This window comes from Beta vulgaris, chromosome 2 (assembly GCF_026745355.1).
Source record: "Beta vulgaris subsp. vulgaris cultivar EL10 chromosome 2, EL10.2, whole genome shotgun sequence".
Taxonomy (NCBI): Eukaryota; Viridiplantae; Streptophyta; class Magnoliopsida; order Caryophyllales; family Amaranthaceae; genus Beta; species Beta vulgaris.
The window spans coordinates 42,878,375-42,898,039 of NC_079203.1; the positions used below are offsets into that span (position 1 = coordinate 42,878,375).

A 19,665-nucleotide genomic window follows, 5' to 3' on the forward strand; every position below is an offset into this window, starting at 1 on the left:
ACCGACTATTTTGCCCCCCTTTCCTTTCTAAATTACAAAATACTTGCTTGATTAGCTTCTACTTGATTAGCTTATATGAGGAAAATTAAAGTTTCCTCTTATTATAACTTTATAGAAATAAAATACCTGCTTGATTAGCTTCTACTTTCACTGATCAACAAATATATTTCATGTTATTATCATTGACGACTATACATACATAGCTTTTTATGCACGCGATGCGTGCGATGACATTTTTAGGCCTAATTATTCTAAGTAGTAAACAAAAAGAAAATGCAAGTTAGTATTTAAGTTCACCTCCATTTTGTAGAAATAAGATTCTTTGAACTACAATCAAATAATATTTAAAAACACTTTAATAAATAAGTATAAATAATGAACAAATAACGGTATTTTATTTCTATAAAATGCTTTGCAAAAACCATTTCATGCGAAATCAGATTGTGTATGAAAAATTTGAAATTTCATTTCACCTATAATTGAAAATCAAAGTGTTCAAATTTAGAAAAGGAGAAAAATTAAAAATGACCATTTCATGCAAAATCAGATTGTGTATGAAAAACTTAAATTTCCTTTCAAATATAATTGAAACTCAAAGTGTGAACATTTAGAAAAGGAGAAAAAATTAAAATGATGAAAATTCTTAAATATCTGTGAAATCAGAATTTAGAAGTTAGACAAGGAAAAAAAACTAAAATTGTATTATACTTTTCGGTTACAATTTTGGGATCATAGAGAAATTACTGAAATCCATATAAAAAACTATTATAAATTACAAAAATGAATAAACTCAAAAAAAAAAAAAGAACATGACGATATTTAGTAAAGAACATCATACTGATTATAAAAGAACATGCGCATATAAGACTTGAGAAACAAAAAACTATTCAAAATCACAAAAATGAATGACAACATAAAAAGAACATGGAAGAATCTTATTCACAAAATAGAGGTGAACTTACATACTAACTTGCATTTTCAGTTTGTTTACTACTTAGTATTAGGCCTAAAAATATCATCGCACGCATCGCTTGCACAAAAGACTAGTTTTATTAATGGAAGGCCAAACGGCATCTACAATAGATATTAAAGAAAAACAATATACAATTAAACAAGATTAAATCAAATTCGTCTTCGAAGAAACTATAATGAACCAAATCGAGCAATACAGCGCAGCCCCCTTGTATTTGCTGAATCAAACAGCTATTGATGAGTAGTCTATCATTCTGACATAGTTTGGGAAGAACATTCTTGATCGAACCATGTTAACCGCATCCGAGATTCCAATACCTTCATGTTGAGTCTCGAACTTCAACCAATAAGAACAATTTCTCATACCTAAAAACAAAAAAAAAACTACACTCACAACTCCCATAGGAGAGAAGGAGATCTCCACAACAGAGACTAAAAACCCCATAACAGGGTTTAAAGAAATCTCACAAAGAGATACTAATTTATTCAACAAAACAAGAAAATGAAATAAAAACTGAAAATAAAAGCGAAAAAAGGGGCTTACCATGGATGAAATCATCCATGGCAGCCCCTAACTGATGAAGAAGGGGTAGAGGAGGCTAGGGTTTTAGAGAGAAAAAAGAGAGAGGGCTAGGGTTTTATTTCAAATCAGCAGGGATAGAATCACTTAAAATATAGATTGTTGCGTTAGTCCACCTATTACAAATTGTTTTTGGATGGAATACGTTGTTAACCTTTAATGTAGTCAGACTCTCCTCTGTCGTGGATTTGTGTTAGCCGTTAGGCCCGATGAAGTTAATCATAGTATCAGAGCGAACGATTTTGACCCATTATCAAATGCATGGAAGGTGTTAAAATTTTGTTTATTTGTTATAAATTTTATTTATTTGTTATATTGAATATATAAATCAAATCCCCATTCATACTCCGTGCTATTATTATTCTTAAATAATAATAAAAAAAACTAGTTCATGGATTTTAATGGGGTTAGTGTTTTCTTGTGTTACATTTCAATAATTTGAGACAGTTAGTATAAGTAATTAGTTTCAACTGGATTACTTGTATTGTCAAGTTTTGAGATTGATCCGATTTATATCACTAGTATCCTTTATCATTGTTTTCGGTTCTTGATTAAGGACTCCATGTAAAATCAAAAAATATACTTCAACAAATTCGCATCATCGTAATGTTGAGATGTGCACGAGAATCAAGGAGAAAAGAGGAATAAAAAGAGATTAAAAAAAAATCCCCATGCTATTGGAGAGGGAAAAATAAATATATTGCAAGACTTGTTTTCTTGTGTTACATTTCAACAAATCCCTCCAAAAGACTATTAAATTTTTTTAAGAATATATCTTAGATACACAAACTTTTGTATAAGGCAGGTCTCACACCTTGAACAAATAGTATGGCCGATTAATAAAAGGCCCAAGTTAGGCTTGATAGTGTAACCCGCGTTCCCTAAAAAAAGCTCAAGCGTGAATTCGTTTTCAGAGCGAGGGGTTACTTTTCGTAACAGGAATTACTTTTGAATCTATTTTCAGAGGGGTTACTTTTCATAACAGGGGTTACTCTTGTTGAATCTAGGTTTTTTTCTTCTATTTTTTAGGTGTTAGTTTTAGTGAAACTAAGGATTAGTTTTTCGAATGCTAAGCGGTTACTTGACTGGAACTGGAGATTAATGTTTGTAATGATAAGAGGTTACTTTTACTGAAAGTATAGGTTACGTTTGTAATTATAAGAGGTTACTTCTACGGTAAATAGGGGTTACTTTTACTGAAACTATGGGTTACTTTTTCAAATGATAAGGGTTGCTTTTTTGTAATGTTGAAGGGTTACTTTTTAGTGAAAGCATGGGTTACTTTATACAAACACCAAACCATTTCTCAATTTCCATCCCATCTCTTTGAACAAACCATGGAACCACCACGTTCTCCTCCTCCCCATCACCACCACACCACCACCACAACCACCGACTCAAACAATCAACCACATCACTCCTCTTAACTCCATCAAATTGCTGCAAATTGAACCCATTAAAAAAAGAACATAATAGAAACCATTGTTATCTGCAGAGGATGAGCCACAAAGCGTCGACCAACTTGTGATAGACACGTGTAGCAGTTTCTGACATAAGGCGTCGGAAAACAACGATAATCGGTCGGAAAAAGTCGTAGGAAAAGCAAAATCTGGTAGAAGAGGAAAAAGGAGAAGAAGAAAAAATTGGTTGAAGATAAGCCCAAGCAGCTTGTTTAACTAAACGATTTTGGATAGAAATCTCGTAGCCGAACCCCACAGAAGAAGCCGAGATTCCGTCGATTGCGACAGCGAGAGTATGAGAGAGAATCGAGGAAGGACTCAAGGAGATCGGTGGTGGTGGTGGTTGCCATCGGTGTTTTCGCGAAGAGGAATTAGGGCGGGAGGAGAGGGAAAATGAAAAATGTGAGGAGAAGAGGAATTGGGGTGAGGAAGGAGGAAGAGCTACAATAATGTGGCCGCACGGTTTGGGCTTCGTGTGGTGTGTTGCATAAAAAACGGACTGGATATTGTAATAATATTCCCTTTGCTTTTTAAGCATCTTCTTATCTACTGTAACGACATAAACCAAGGCAGCGAAACAAGAGAGTTTGCAAGTAAATTATTTTTTGTTTACTTAATTAGGATAGAATTGTGGGGTTTTTTTATCCATATGAGCCACGAAGGCAGTACAAACTACAAAGTACAAATAAGAAAATGGGAGATTCGAACCTGTGACCTATCATTCACAACACCTTAATTTTAACCACTAGGCTTAGACATCCTTTAAAAATTGAGGTTGTCAGAGAGTGTAAAATTATATGGGTCCAACAAGTTGAATAAATAGTGTAGAAATGGAACAAAACTTCACCAAATTACATACTATAAAGTAACTGGTTAAAGGTTTAAAACCTATATAAAGCTTTTGATTAGTGTCATATCAGCGCTTGACAGGAAGTAGCGTGTGACATATTACATGTGTTACCCGCGCTTATCAAAAATACTTCCTCCATTTCATATTAGATGCTACACTTTTCTAAATGAGATGTTTCAAATTAAATGCTATATTTTTTTTCTTTCCTTATTTAGAAAGTTTTTACTAGCAAAATGACTTTTTTACCCTCACTTATAATATTAATCTACACTAATCTAGCTTAATCTAATATTATTATATTAATAAATACTCCTAATATAAACATACACCTCAACCACCCCCTCTCCTATATCCTCCCCTCCTTTAAACCCCACCCGCCACCATTAAACCCACCATCTCATCTCCACTAACTTCATCAACATTCAACCACCACAATTAGCTACCGCCTCCCACAACTGCCACAACCACTAGGCACCAACCGCCACCACCATCGACCGCCTAGTACAAGCATGACCACCATCGATCGCCTAGCACAAGGGCCACATGAACCCCCACCACCATCGATCTCCTTCTTTCTCTCTTATTCTTTCTCTCTCATTCGATCTCCTTCTTTTTCTCTCCTGTGATCTTCTCCATCTTCATTTTCTCTCATCTATCCCTTATCTCCATCTTCATTTTCATTCTCTCTCTCATGTGATCTCCTTCGTCTTCGCGAAGATTCTTCCTCTCTCCTTCGATCTCCTTCTTTCCATTTTTTGTTGTTTTTGTTTAGGGTTAGATCTATCTTTCCTATACTATTTTCACGAAGATTGTTTCTCTCTCCTTCGATCTTTAAATAATCTAAATGAAGATCTTGGTGAATTTTTGTGAATTTTTCTCACATAGAAGCAATGGGTAGAAGGATTTTGGTGAATTTTCGTAAACTTTGGTAGGATTTGAAAAAATGAAAGATAGTGGTGGCGGGGTGCTTGTGATGGTGCATCTGATGGTGGTGGCGGAGTGGTTGGTGGTGGCGGTTGGGGGGGTGGTTGTGGTGGTGAAGTTGGCAGAGTGGTGGCAACTGGTGGTGGTAGGGTGGTGTTGGTGGCTCACAGGGGACTGTGTAATATATTAGTTATATTATTAATTAATTTAATCACATACACCTTCTCATCTAATTATACACTAAGAAAAATTGACTCAAATCCGTAATTCTTAAAGTGTAGTATCTAATATGAAATGGAGGAAGTAATAGTAGTTACATGTGATTTTTACGACCATAAAACAATTAGATGAAAGAATGGTGAGTATTTTTAATTCAATTTGTTAGGCATTCACTCGTCATTAAATAAAAATGTTACTCTATTTAGATATATTAGTTTTAATAATTCATCTTTTTTTTTTTAATGAGGATCATCGACACATATCCAATTATATAGATCTGATATTCCTCTTAAAAAAATTTAGCATGATATGATAAATTCATTAGTAATAAAAACTGAAAACAGAAGATCTGGAGCGTTGATTTCTAATCGAATGGTTCTCGCGTACTCTCTCCCTCACTTGAGTTGCATCTCTACTTCTCTCTTTACTCCTCTGCTCTTCTACTGATGCATCCCAAAACAATCCTCAACACCCTCAAACTAACTAACTCAATCTTTAGCTTATCAAACCCACTCCATTCTATAAGCTCCAAGCCTACAACGTCGATCTCCAACACAAGACACCCACACAAAACCCTAAAAATCATCTCCTCATCCAATTCAATTTTCGTTATACTCAGTAACTTCAAACAATTCCAATTATATAATCCTTCAGGAGAAAATCTACATAAACAAGTACCAATTCCACCAAATTCGCATCATCGTACAGAAATTCACGCAAATTATACTCAACACATGCAATCTGATGATAATTACTACTAGATTTCTGAGTAAAATCCAAACACAAAGATTTGACCTGCTTTTGAATAGCGAATTCAATCCATTCATCAACGAAATTCGTATATTTTGGATCGATTTTTTTGCCATTGTGAAACCCTAACATAGAGTCGACAAGTTCGATGAAGGAGTTGCCAAATTTGCGATAGTTTTCGTCGGAGAAGGTGAGTGTGGAGACCGAATTCCAGACTGAGTTGAATTGTTTGGACAACTCGATGGTTTTCGCTGCTTCTTTGACGTAGAGGTGAGAGAGAATGTGAGCGAGTGCTAAATCGGGCAACTCAGTGAGTCGATGAGGAGGGATTTTCAGGCGTTTACCTCGCGCGAGTTCAAGATCGCCGGCTAATTCGCCGGAAAGTTCATCCTCAGGTATTTGTTCGTCGACTACCATGAGAATAGTGGGGAGGAGGTGTTTTTGGAAAACCAAATGGCACTAGAATTTTCGAGCAATAGTCCATTAAAGACTCTTGTAGCCTATAAAGTTACCCTAAAAATGCTAAAAGTTACCCTTAAAATATATATAAAATTACCTTAAAATTGCTAAAAGTTACCCTTAAAATGGTAAAAGTTACCCTAAAAGTGGTAATACTTACTCTTATAATAAATAAAGTTATTCTTGAAATATATAGAACTACCTTAATATAATAAAGTGACCCCAAAATTGACAACAGTTATCCTAAAAGTATTAAAAGTTACCCTAAAAGTATTAAAAGTTATCCTAAAGGGGTTAAAAGTTACCCTAAAGAGGTTAAAAGTTACCCTTGTTTTCAGTTTTCAGATTAAGAGCGGTTTTCAGCGGATCCCACCCCTATATATATATATATATATATATATATATATATATATATATATATATATATATATATATATATATATATATATATTATATATATATATATAATATACATATATATATATACACATATGTATACATATGTATACATATGTGTATATATATATATGTATATATATATATATATATATATATATATATATATATATATATATATATATGTAATCGTATGCAATTGCATATCAATAAAATTAAATAGACATATATATAATAAGTTTTTTACTGTATTCATATCTCTAAAAATTGAAAAAACATAAACCATCTGTTTAATGTCTACTAATCTCTATATTATCTATCTATTATATAAGCCAGGGGAGCAATGGTGTCCCCCTTGGAATTTACTAAAATGCCCTCAACATAGTATTATATTTCAAGTTTCCACAAATAATTACCTCTAGGCACCTAATCAACCCCAATTCCATGCATAAACTTGCCAAAACAAAAATATCAATCAAATCAAGTTTAAATCCAATCAACTCATACAAGATTCAATCACATAAACTTGCCAATAAAAAAGATTCATAATCGATCAAAAACTTACCAAATGTTAATACTACATACAATAACAAAAAAAAATTACACGACATAACATCATCTCAAATCAATTTTTCCATAACACAACCTCCAAACAAACAAAAAAACATTTCTCTTCATAGATTAGAGCTTCACGACATTCTCAAATACGAAACTCTAAAATTTGCCGATTCGTTACCGTTAATCACCTACGTAGTTCGTTATCTATACATCTATACATCTATACATATATATTAAAAGGCGTGCGTAACAACGTCGATGCGCCACGTGGCACTCTCCTCCTGCCACTAGAATTTTGCCACGTGTCTGTTAACCAACAAAGTCAAGTGGTCATTATTTAAAAAATAAATATGCTGAAGCCTGGGCTCGAACCTCTGACCTTACGTAAGGGTTTTCAAAGAATCACCATCTCATCTAACATCTCTTAATGATCCATGTTTCCACAAAATTAAAAATATGTGTTGTAATTAGTTAATGTTATTAAACGTATCCCTTGCATCCTTAAAAATAAATAAATTTGCATGTTCATTAAAATTAATTATGTATGCATGATGCCATTTGAAGAGCAGTGTTGAGCACTACAGTACTACCCCTAGGGAGTTACAGTTCATGTAATATACAATAATTTTTTTTAGAAATTGCGTAGTATAGAGTTTGATCCCGAGACCTCAAGTACATATACTACAGTCTTAACCACTAGGCTAAGTTTTATTTATTGTTATTATCATAAAATATTATATTAATAAATGAAATTTTTTCTTACCCGGGGCATAGCCCGGGCCTAATAACTAGTTGAAAATAAAATTATGTGTGTTGTTCTAAGTTCAGCAAATCTTAAAAATATATTCTATGTTCGATTAAAATTACACTCAAATTACAATAACTCTTACGAATATGTATTGTATTATATTTTTTATTCCAAAAACATTTTAACTTAAATTACAGTTTATTTAAAATTTAATTCGAAGATAGTTGACATTCAAATTAAATTACATCATAAATGGTCGAAAAAAATGAAATTTCGTCAAAAATGACTTCAATATTCGTGCCCTAGATATTAAAAAAAATTATGACAAAATATGAGAACTTGAATTGTTTTTGTGGCTATATATTAAAAAGAATTTGAGAAAAAAATAATTAAACCCATATATTAAAATCAAAAAATCAAATTTCGTAAATATAACTTTAATATTCGTGCCCAAATATTTAAAAAAATTCAGACATAATATGAAAACTGAAATTTGGGGGAAATAAAAGAAAAATACTTAAATCCATATATTAAAATCAAAAAATCAAGTTTCGTAAATATAACATTAATATTCGTGCCCAAATATTTTAAAAAATTGAGACATGATATGAGAACTCAAATTTGGGGGAAATAAAAGAAAAATATTTAAACCCATATATTAAAATCAAAAATTTTTGCCCATAATCGAATATCAACATGAATTGCAGAGCTTTGGTCATCACCACAAGCAAGCTCAGAGATCCATGACGGGCTGCGCGAAAGCCAGTTCCATGACCATCAAAGCCAACTCTGCAACTGAGGGAAATATCGTTGCACGCATTGCGTGCATTAAAAGCTAGTGTTATATAAGTGAAGGGGGGAGGAAGATGGTGTCTCCCCCACCCCCTTTGAAAATACTAAATTACCCTTAACGATTTAATGGAATGAAAAAAAGTTTCAAAAGAGAACAAATTAAAAATCCCTTTCTCATTTCAACTTGCCATTCTAAAAAAGTTTTTTAAAAAAAGGTATATGCATCAAATACTTTAATTAAAAAATTAAAAGGACAAGATATCTTGACTTATTTTTATAAGAGAAAATGGTATACATGACGTACACCTAAAAGTTTGAAACACTCACTATCTTTGATACTCTTTAGTTCAGTCAAACCAACTTATTATGTCTATTCTTTTTGTTCAAAATTCCTTTATAAAAAATTAATATTAAAAATTGCTCACAACCTTTATTAGTTTTTTACATTAGTAAATTAATATATCTAAATTCATCTAACTATTAATCTTTCATATTTTAAGTGTAATCATAACTATGTAGTACAAATGAAGTAAATATAATAGAATAACAAGTTTTAAAATTAACGCACGCATCGCATGCATATAAGACTAGTCTATTATATAAGACAAGGGGTGAGCTATGGTGTCCATTCTTAAAAATACTTATATACCCTTAATCTCCCAAAAAAATTAAATTACAGATTTTCTTAATTCTTTCCTCATTTACAAATATGGGTAATAAGGAAAGTTCTACATTACCAAAAAAATACATAAAAATGTGTAAAAAGAGGAAACTAACAATTGAAAATAAACTGTTGACAAAATCAATTTTTAAACGATTATAAAAGCAAAAATTTACTGAGATTCTTACTGTCTAAATTCTCAATTGCAATAACAATTTCAAATATAACATGCATTAAAAAACCATAAAAGAATTAAGGAACTTAGAGAATATCATTTTTTTTGTTTTTTAGGGCCCACAATCAGTTGAAATAATAAATAATTAAAGAAATATATAAACATAAAGCATCAAATAATATCATTTTCTAATTTTTTTTTATTGAAGCACTACTCAGTAATCACCATATATAGTATTCCTAAATTAGCCAGTGGAATTAAATTGAACTACTACTCATAAAATACGCCTATAAATATATGTATTTTTAAATAAATAAATAAACATAACCTAAATCATTGTTTAAAAGGAGAAATGTTGAATTGTCTACCAAATAAGATAACATATCGTATCTTGACATAGTTCTTTCTGGAAAATATTACTCTTTTACACTAGAGCAATGCAAATAAAAAAATCATAAAGCTCATCAATATTCACCATAAATATTACTATTATTAAGTTAGTTTTTTAACACTTAATGATTTTACTATTAATATTAATATAATATCGCATGCATATAGTGCTAGTATTATATAAGTAAATAGGGGAGGAAAATGGTGTCCCTTTACAAAAAATTTAATATACCCTTAATGAATTTTAATTATCATATATATTAAATAGTCTTTTTTCTTCCTACTTGTCATATATATTGAACATATTAGTAATGAAATTGCATTTGAAATTTTTAAATAAATATTAAACTAAGGAGAATGATTTTCTCTTCTTAAATATGTGTGAAAACTCTAATCAAAAATTTAAATTAACAATACAAATTGATGGGCACAATCAGAACAAAAAAATAAATACTTGAATTTCATATTAATAATTATACTGAAATATTTTAAAACCTAAATTTTGTTTATTATTCACTAATTTCTATTATATAAATCAAATTCTTTCACTTTATTAGTATTCATCGATTGAATCTGATACACAAAAACTTTCGCTTTATTTGAACACAAGTTTTTTTTTTATATATATATTTTCTTTACTTAAATAATAGAGATGTGAATAATGATGAACATATAACTAAAAAATAGCAAAATATTGATTTAAGAAAAACATATTAAAAAAAATTAAAAAATTATTATAAATATCTATTTAAATCAAATATTTTAAATCACTAATAAATCACTAATTGAAAAAAAAAATATTAATATAACATGCATGCATATCCTACCAAAACTACTAAGGGAGAGTAATGTAACAATGTCATCCTTACTTATTCTCTAATTCCTTCCTAAACAGTTGAGCAAATCCAGATTTTTTCCCTGAAGTCTAGGAAATCAGATCAGAAAAAACTATTCTCATTGGTGGACATTATTATGAGGTGGGAAATTGTGATAAGCCAAATGTGAAACAGAATCTGCCAACACAGAATTCCATAGCCAAGAAATTTTACCAAATTTTATTTTATAAGATAAACTGACCTTTTTAAAAAAAATCCCACCTCTTTATAATCATCCACAGAATTATAATTACCAAAAAGAAATAAAAAAAAAGACATGAAATTTTAAGGTGCTGCTCTTCTTACCACTTAAAGTGCAATATGATCCATTGAAATTCAATCTCCTATCACACAATCTTCTCCAATCAGTCTTACTAGTGGGCTTTGCCCTTTTTTGTTCTCTTCCTAATTTACCAAAAAAATTCTGACAAATTCTAATTAATATAAAATGAATATATATTTACTAAAAATTTGCGTGTGCACGTTAGCAAGCACTGTCCTTTTCTGCCTTAGGTGAATCTCCTTTCTCTCTCTATACTGGCCCATCACCACCAACCATCCTCCTCTTACACTTTAGATTTTCTAACAACAAAAAAAATTTATTTTTTAATTTCCATAATCGAATAAAATGCATACGACATTTACAATAGATATATGATCTAAAAGAATATGAGACTATTAGAAAAAAATCAATAATTTCTATCGAACAAACTATCATTAAACTAAGGACTTGTTTGGTTGAAATTGGTAAATATAACTTCCCATGAATTTACATTATTCATGAAATTTTATTTTTTAAAAGTACATTTTTTTTTGTTTGGTTGAACAAAGGAAATTCTATTTCTCATGGGAATTTCCACCTACTTAAGGGGACTAGGTAAGTTATTTCCTCCATTTTCAGGAAATAGAACTTGTTATGAAGTTTTACTTCCCATCTTTTAGCAACCAAACAACAACACATTTATTTACTTCCTAGAAATTCTAATTTCTCATGCATTTAAAGGTTAGCCAAACAAGCTCTAAGACTAAACATTTTTTATATACCGGCAATACCCTATACCAAATCGCTACTTAATTTCATTTTCTTTTTATATTTTGGATCTCGTTTACATCAATTGCCAGCAATAAAAATAATTATTTTATTTTATTTTTTTGGGGTTTATATAAACATAAAGCACCCAATATGGAGTAGTATATATATCACCAACCCACTAGTACCCTTTTTGCCCACTCTCCTTCTCTAATGGAAACCAAAAATTTCTGAACTTTCTGTAACAAATACTTTATCTGCCCATTTCTTGTATTGGGCAAACAAAAATAAAGAAGATATCTTTTTTATTCTTGTATTTGCAGAAAGATCAAATCTTTAGAAAAATGGAGCGTGCAAGGAAGATTGCTAGCAGGGCACTGTTGAAGCGGTTGCAACATCACAACCGCCCCAACAACAACAATGGTGGGAAGAAAATCTTTGATTCTCTCTCCTCAAATTCAAGGTATGTTTCAACAATGGCTTCTTCTTCTAGATTTTCCTGGAAAAATGAGTCAGGAAATAATGTGGGTTTTGGAAAAACACCCCAAAATCGATCCATTTCTGTTGATGCATTGAAACCAAGTGATACTTTTGCTAGGAGACATAACTCTATAAACCCAGAAGAAGAAATAAAAATGGCACAGTATTGTGGGTTTGATAATACTAATGCACTTATTGATGCAACTGTGCCTAAATCAATAAGGATCCAATCTATGAAGTTTTCTAAATTTGATGAGGGATTAACTGAGGCTCAAATGATTGAACATATGAAGAATTTGGCTTCAAAAAATAAGATTTTTAAGTCATTCATTGGGATGGGTTACTATGATACTTATGTACCACCTGTAATTTTGAGGAATATAATGGAAAATCCTGCTTGGTATACTCAATACACACCTTACCAAGCTGAGATATCTCAGGGTCGTTTAGAATCTTTGTTGAATTATCAAACTATGATTACTGATCTTACTGGTTTGCCCATGTCGAATGCATCTTTACTTGATGAGGGAACTGCTGCTGCTGAGGCAATGGCTATGTGTAACAATATACTAAAAGGGAAGAGGAAAACTTTTATTATAGCCAATAACTGTCATCCACAAACCATTGATATCTGTAAGACTAGGGCTGATGGTTTCGATCTTAAGGTTGTGACAGCGGATCTTAAGGACATCGATTACTCGTCAGGTGATGTTTGTGGTGTTCTGGTTCAGTATCCTGGTACTGAGGGAGAAGTTTTGGACTATGGAGAGTTCATAAAGAAGGCACATGCTAGTGGTGTTAAGGTGGTTATGGCAACTGATCTTTTGGCATTGACAGTGTTGAAGCCGCCTGGTGAGTTGGGAGCTGATATTGTTGTTGGGTCAGCTCAGAGATTTGGGGTGCCTATGGGTTATGGAGGTCCTCATGCTGCTTTCTTGGCCACTTCTCAAGAGTACAAGAGGTTGATGCCAGGAAGAGTTATCGGTGTTAGTGTTGATTCTTCTGGCAAATCTGCTCTTCGTATGGCAATGCAGACAAGGGAACAACATATTAGAAGAGACAAGGCTACTAGCAACATCTGCACTGCTCAGGTATAGAGCTTCTCTTCCATGGTTTCTGAAGTTAAACGAACTAGTTTTTAGTCCTGCCATGCATGGGTTTTCTTAAGGTTTTTTATATGTTTTAATTGGATTTTTAGAGAATAACTGATATCATTGTAGAATCTAGGAGTATATCTATAGAGAATATATTAGAGGGGGTGTCTTTGGAAAAGTATTGGGTTGGTCAGACAGTCTTTGAGCAATATGTTCTTTTTCTCTCTTTTTTTATTCCATAGTATTTAAGAGTTGACACCCATTTGGGTTTTATATTTTACATGATTAAGTGAGTTTGTTAATGTTTTTGATTTTTATGGTTTTAAAAAAAAAATGAAGTATGCTAAAATAGAAAAGGCCGAATTAATATGCAACAATTGTGTAAAGGCTTGCGTAAATGCTTTATGTTTTCAAAGTATGAATAAGTTTTCTATCCTGATTTGTGAAAGAATTCATTAGTTTTTTTTTCTGTGTACTTTGAATTAACATTACTCTCATAGTTGGTTGCAGCCTGCAGGGCTTTGCTTTTATTTTGTACTCCATTGCTTCCGGGGCTTCACTTTTGTTGGTAGTTTAAGAATAAAAGCACCTTGCTTCTCCTTTTGTACCCTGCTTTGAGAGGGTTTTTTTTTACGAGATGAGGAAGCTCCTTTTGCATCAATTGGGCTTTGATGTGTTTCTTTCCGAGTTTTCTAGGGTGAATTGTTTTAGTAGCTTTCATTAGAACTGTCAATGACATATATTCCTGCTGCCTTTTGGTTTTCCTGTGGTTGAATGAGCTTTATGTCCTGTTTTGCAGGCTTTGCTGGCCAACATGGCTGCTATGTATTGTGTGTATCATGGACCTGAAGGTCTTAAAGCCATTGGTCAAAGGGTGCATGGTCTAGCTGGCACATTGGCAGCTGGCCTGAAAAAGCTTGGGACAGTGGAAGTTCAGGGGCTGCCTTTCTTCGACACTGTCAAGATCAAGTGTGCTGATTCTCAAGCAATTGCTAATGAAGCTAGAAAGCATGAAATGAACTTGCGTATTGTGGACAAGAACACTGTACGTTTGACTCCTTGTAATAGTTGGCGTTGTTTGTTGATCTGGTTCTTCTGATATTGAAATTGTTGCGTTTGAATTTCAGGTCACTGTTTCTTTCGACGAGACAACAACATTGGAAGATGTTGATAAGCTTTTCAAAGTTTTTGCTGGTGGCAAGGCTGTGAGATTTTCAATATGTTCTCATTTTTTTTAAAATGAAGTTCATGGTAGCAGTAGCATACAATATATAAAAGTGTGCTGACTAATTTCCCACCACCATTTTGATCATATGTCAGGTACCATTTACTGCTGCATCTATTGCTCCAGAAGTTGAAAATGCCATCCCTGCTTCCCTTGTGAGGGAGAGCCCATATTTGACTCACCAGATTTTTAACTCGTATGGTGTTCTTCATTGAATTCACTAAGATAAAGTTATGTGTTTTATGTCCTATTCTTAGTGCATTTTTTTCCCGTTAGATACCACACGGAGCATGAGCTGCTGAGATACCTTTACAAATTACAGTCAAAGGATCTTTCACTGTGCCACAGTATGATTCCACTGGGATCTTGTACAATGAAGTTGAATGCCACAACTGAAATGATGCCAGTTACATGGCCTGAATTCGCAAGTATTCATCCTTTCGCCCCAGTCGAACAGACTCAGGGTTATCAGGTACATGAGATAACAATCGTTTGCTTTCTACATGATTTGATCCCAGCAACTTGATTTCCTGAATCTTAAGAATGTGCCTTACACTTTCTTTTGGGTTTTGATGCTATAGGAAATGTTTGAAAACTTGGGTGATTTGTTGTGTACCATTACTGGATTCGACTCTTTCTCTTTGCAACCCAATGCTGGTGCAGCTGGGGAGTATGCTGGGTTGATGGTTATTCGAGCTTACCATTTGGTATGGTTATTCCAGTCTGATTTGGTTTTTTCTAGCAATATTGAGACCACTAAATTGTGGAATTCTGTTATGTTCAAAAATATTTGAGAGGAAATCATAAGATAAATATTCGTGCCCATGTCAACATTGTCACCTTTGATAGATTTAAGTATGTGGAGCTTTCTTTGCTGCTTTGTACTGCATTCTAGGCTATTTTTTAACTTGTTTATAGATGGAAACTCTGTAAGTGGTTTCTCATTTTTCTGTTGTATAGACTCTAGCCAAAACAGCTAATCTTTGATCTAGGATGTAAACTTTGCACTGAATTAGATTTCACAGACATCAAAGCTTATTAGAGATTTGAACATATAATTTTGGGTTATATGGGCTTTTGATTCTAATGATGCTAATGCTGTCTGGTGATAGCACCTTGATATGCATTAGTTGTTTACCACCTCCATGTTGGCGAGGCTTGAGATTGATGTGGAATGATTTTCTAAATGTAGTCACGAGGAGATCATCATCGTAATGTGTGCATCATTCCTGTCTCGGCTCATGGAACCAATCCCGCAAGTGCCGCAATGTGTGGTATGAAAATTGTCTCTGTTGGAACTGATGCCAAGGGTAATATCAATATTGAGGAAGTGAGAAAGGCTGCTGAAGCACACAAGGACAACTTGTCTGCCCTTATGGTATGAGCCACTGTGGTTTGGAGATGATCAATACTCCCAAGTAAATTGTTCTGATAATATATATCGTGTATTTTCTGCCAATTGTTGATTTTTTTTCTATCATACAGGTTACGTATCCTTCAACTCATGGTGTCTATGAAGAAGGAATTGATGAGATCTGCAAGATTATTCACGACAATGGAGGTCAAGTATACATGGATGGTGCCAACATGAATGCACAGGTTCATTGATTATATCTGCCTTCTTCAGACTAGTGCTAAGTTTATTGTCATTGAGTATAATATTTGCTGTTCACATAATTCCTAGTTTCTGATGCCATTTACAGCCAGTTTGATAAACAGCTAAACCCTAATAAATTATAGTAATGTTAAAAATTGTTGTGTTTTTTCGCGTAAAAGTGTCTCATGCCAAAGTCCGTGGTAATATGAATTTATCTTCAATTATATGGTAATTTTCATAAATATGTATTCCTAATTTCCCACCCGATACCACATCTAAATTGGTAACAAGTGGTAAAGGAAATCTAATAAGATAAAAAACACTTATATAAGATTAGAGTTGCACTGCCATGGACAATGACAGATTTTGAGACATTAGGATCATGTCTATACACGCGTCTTATGTATTTGACTCTTTGTTTCCTTTATGCTCTTTTCCCCAGCATTATTGTTGGCTAGAGACTTCAACTGTCTTAGTTTGGATGTGTATTTGTCCTTAAAGATATCATTTCTTAGTTTTCATGGCTTAGCAGACATGCAGAAGTTTTGGTTCTACTATCAGTAGTATCATTGACAATGTATGATAAACTCTTGACTATACTACCCAGTTAGCAATATACACAGTAGAAGCATATGTTATGCATTGCCCAGAAAGATTTCAAGTTATTACACTCCGTATTTTCATACTACAATAATTTCACTTTGTCGCTTCTCTGTTTTAAGTTTGCTACTTTTCTTCCACAGAAATATTTATCTACACATCTTTTTCCCTTCAGGAAGCATTTTGTTTCACGTTGCAGATAAATATAATGTAGACTTCAATGCACATGACATATATTGACCATTTTCCCCAGGTTGGTCTCACAAGTCCAGGATTCATTGGAGCAGATGTTTGTCATCTCAACCTGCACAAAACGTTTTGCATTCCGCATGGTGGAGGTGGTCCTGGTATGGGTCCCATTGGTGTGAAGAAACACTTGGCACCATTTTTGCCATCACACCCTGTGGTATGAACTCTCATCTAAACTTCTTGCATATAGTGCTTCTATCCAACCTCCCCTTTTCCAGAAGTGAGAAGTATAAGATTCGATTATCAGCTTACTGGATCCAAAATTAAGTGTTTTCCCCACTAGTTTTAGAATTTGACGACCACTTATGGACCGAGCTGATACAATAAATCTCGGGGCATCTCAATTTGCTACATTGAGATTTATTCGTGTTTCAAATATCTAAATGCTTGATAGACGAACATTGAGTATTGGAGTTCATAATGTCATTTCTTCTGTTGAAGGTGTCAACTGGTGGAATTCCTGCCCCGGAGAACTTAGAGCCCTTAGGTACCATTTCTGCAGCACCTTGGGGATCTGCTCTAATTTTACCAATTTCATACACGTATATTGCTATGATGGGCTCAAACGGCCTAACTGAAGCATCTAAGCAAGCTATCCTGAATGCAAACTACATGGCTAAGCGTTTGGAGGTATGTGACCATGGATACCTTTGTTTGAACTCCCTTTGTGAACGCAGCCTATAATCTGTATTTAACTATGTGAATAAGATTTTCGCTTAACTCTATACACTCATTGGTCTTTACAGGATCATTATCCAGTCCTTTTCCGTGGTGTCAATGGAACATGTGCTCACGAATTTATTATTGATTTAAGAGGCTTCAAGGTAATTCTACCGATGCATTTTTTTACTCGATTTTTCCAACAATCAATTCCCATGCTTATAGGGTTAACTGGTACTTACAATTGCAGAACACTGCTGGCATCGAGGCTGAGGATGTTGCTAAACGTCTTATGGACTATGGATTCCATGGCCCAACCATGTCATGGCCGGTTCCTGGCACTCTCATGATTGAACCCACTGAAAGTGAAAGCAAGGTATATCTTCTTAATTGCTTTGATATGTCCATCCTGCTAGTCACCCTTCCCTCCATATTCTGTCTTATGGTGATTGATCTTTGGATTTATCACTTGAACAGGCGGAGATGGACAGGTTTTGTGATGCACTAATTTCGATTAGAGAGGAAATTGCTGAGATTGAGAATGGGAAAGCTGATGCCAACAACAATGTCCTCAAGGTAAAGTCTTTATTCTTTCAGCTTTTGATCAAGATATAGGTACTTTTTTGGTACATTCATCTTATGTTTTTGTTACTTAGATATCTTGTGCTTATTTTGGCAAATAAAAACGACTCCTTTTCTTCTCCAAGTAATAGGTGACATTTCAATTTTAGGTCATTCCAGAATCATAGACCATTTCTAAAGTTAGTATGTTAAGTGTAAAGTTCTGCACATGTTACCCTCACTTGATGTTTGGTAAGGATAATAAATGTTAATAATGCTAATGAATTTTAGTGTAACTTTGTGAAGAAAACCCATGGGGCCATGGTAACGATAGTTTCTGTCTCGAAACACATGTTTTCTTCATAATTATCCTTCCAAAGTGATAAAGGATGGTGATGTTATTTTATAGAAAGGAGATATCTTAAGTGACTTCTCCAAACAAGCATTATCATAGACGTTAACACGCGATTTCTCATGCAAAATTACACTAAAATTCATTTAACATTACCGTCACTTATTCTCATCTAGCAAACAGATCATCGTTGATATATCTAAGTGAACACCTATGAAAGACTATGGATTGATAGATTTTTTAAGATTTAGATAGTGATGTTGAGAGTGATAACGAGCATATATTAGCAGATCGATTGTATCATATAATTGATTTAATAGTAGTTCTTGGAACTTATAAATCAATGGGCTATTGTTCTATTGTTTCTACAGGGAGCACCACATCCACCCTCTATGCTCATGGCAGACTCATGGAACAAGCCATACTCCCGGGAATATGCTGCTTACCCTGCTGACTGGCTTCGTGCTGCAAAGTTCTGGCCTACTACTGGTATGCTTCTCCTATTTGTAGGACCAACAACTCCATCTTATCTCGTTCAAAATGCTAAACTGAAACTTTATTATGGCTGATTTCAGCGCGTGTGGACAACGTTTATGGTGATCGAAACTTGATCTGCACCCTTCTCCCAGCAAATCACTATGAAGAAGAGAAGGCTGCTGCTGCTTAAACCCTTTGAGCCTTTTGGCTTAGTTGCCAAAAATTTCTTTCTTACATAGTCCTGCTGTATATATAATACATTCTCTCATTGGGATTAGCCCTATGGGCATTTTCATATGTTCACTTCTAAAGGGATACATTCTCTTCCTCTCCCTCCCTTTCCCCCCCTAAAAAGAAAAAGTAACAAAAAAAGGAATGTCATTTATATATTTCTTCTTTCTAGTTCAGCAACCTTCTTTCAGTTTTCACTTTAGCTTTCTCTCAAAGATCAGAACTTTGTGTAATAATATTCATGAATGAAATTGGAGAAAGAAATGGAAAACTGAAAATGGAAGAATTTACTTCTGTCAA

At 33.5% G+C, this 19,665-nt stretch overlaps 2 protein-coding genes across 2 annotated transcripts; one reads left to right on the forward strand and one right to left on the reverse strand.

Moving 5' to 3' along the window:
- Positions 1–5,429: 5,429 nt before the first annotated feature.
- On the reverse strand, positions 5,430–6,172 carry LOC125494886 (putative F-box protein At3g58860). The gene is made up of 2 exons (XM_048638753.1): positions 5,684–6,172; positions 5,430–5,627 (listed from the first exon to the last, which is right to left on the reverse strand). Exons 1-2 carry the CDS (start codon positions 6,170–6,172, stop codon positions 5,430–5,432), a joined length of 687 nt encoding a protein of 228 aa, XP_048494710.1.
- Positions 6,173–12,022: 5,850 nt separating this feature from the next.
- LOC104884780 (glycine dehydrogenase (decarboxylating), mitochondrial) lies at positions 12,023–19,665 on the forward strand. The gene is made up of 15 exons (XM_010669474.3): positions 12,023–13,410; positions 14,213–14,458; positions 14,541–14,618; positions 14,734–14,834; positions 14,915–15,110; positions 15,220–15,345; positions 15,831–16,016; positions 16,124–16,237; positions 17,089–17,241; positions 17,526–17,714; positions 17,831–17,908; positions 17,995–18,120; positions 18,222–18,320; positions 19,029–19,146; positions 19,233–19,665. Exons 1-15 carry the CDS (start codon positions 12,184–12,186, stop codon positions 19,322–19,324), a joined length of 3,129 nt encoding a protein of 1,042 aa, XP_010667776.2. The 5' UTR covers positions 12,023–12,183; the 3' UTR covers positions 19,325–19,665.

Bases quoted from the DNA above. Each gene is read 5' to 3' on its own strand.
- LOC125494886 (XM_048638753.1), bottom strand. From the start codon at position 6,172: ATGGTAGTCGACGAACAAATACCTGAGGATGAACTTTCCGGCGAATTA. The intron at 5,628-5,683 runs GTACTTGTTTAT...AATTGTTTGAAG, and splicing joins ATGCGAATTTGGTGGAATTG to TTACTGAGTATAACGAAAAT.
- LOC104884780 (XM_010669474.3), top strand. From the start codon at position 12,184: ATGGAGCGTGCAAGGAAGATTGCTAGCAGGGCACTGTTGAAGCGGTTG. The intron at 16,017-16,123 runs GTATGAGCCACT...TCTATCATACAG, and splicing joins ACAACTTGTCTGCCCTTATG to GTTACGTATCCTTCAACTCA. The intron at 17,715-17,830 runs GTATGTGACCAT...TGGTCTTTACAG, and splicing joins ACATGGCTAAGCGTTTGGAG to GATCATTATCCAGTCCTTTT.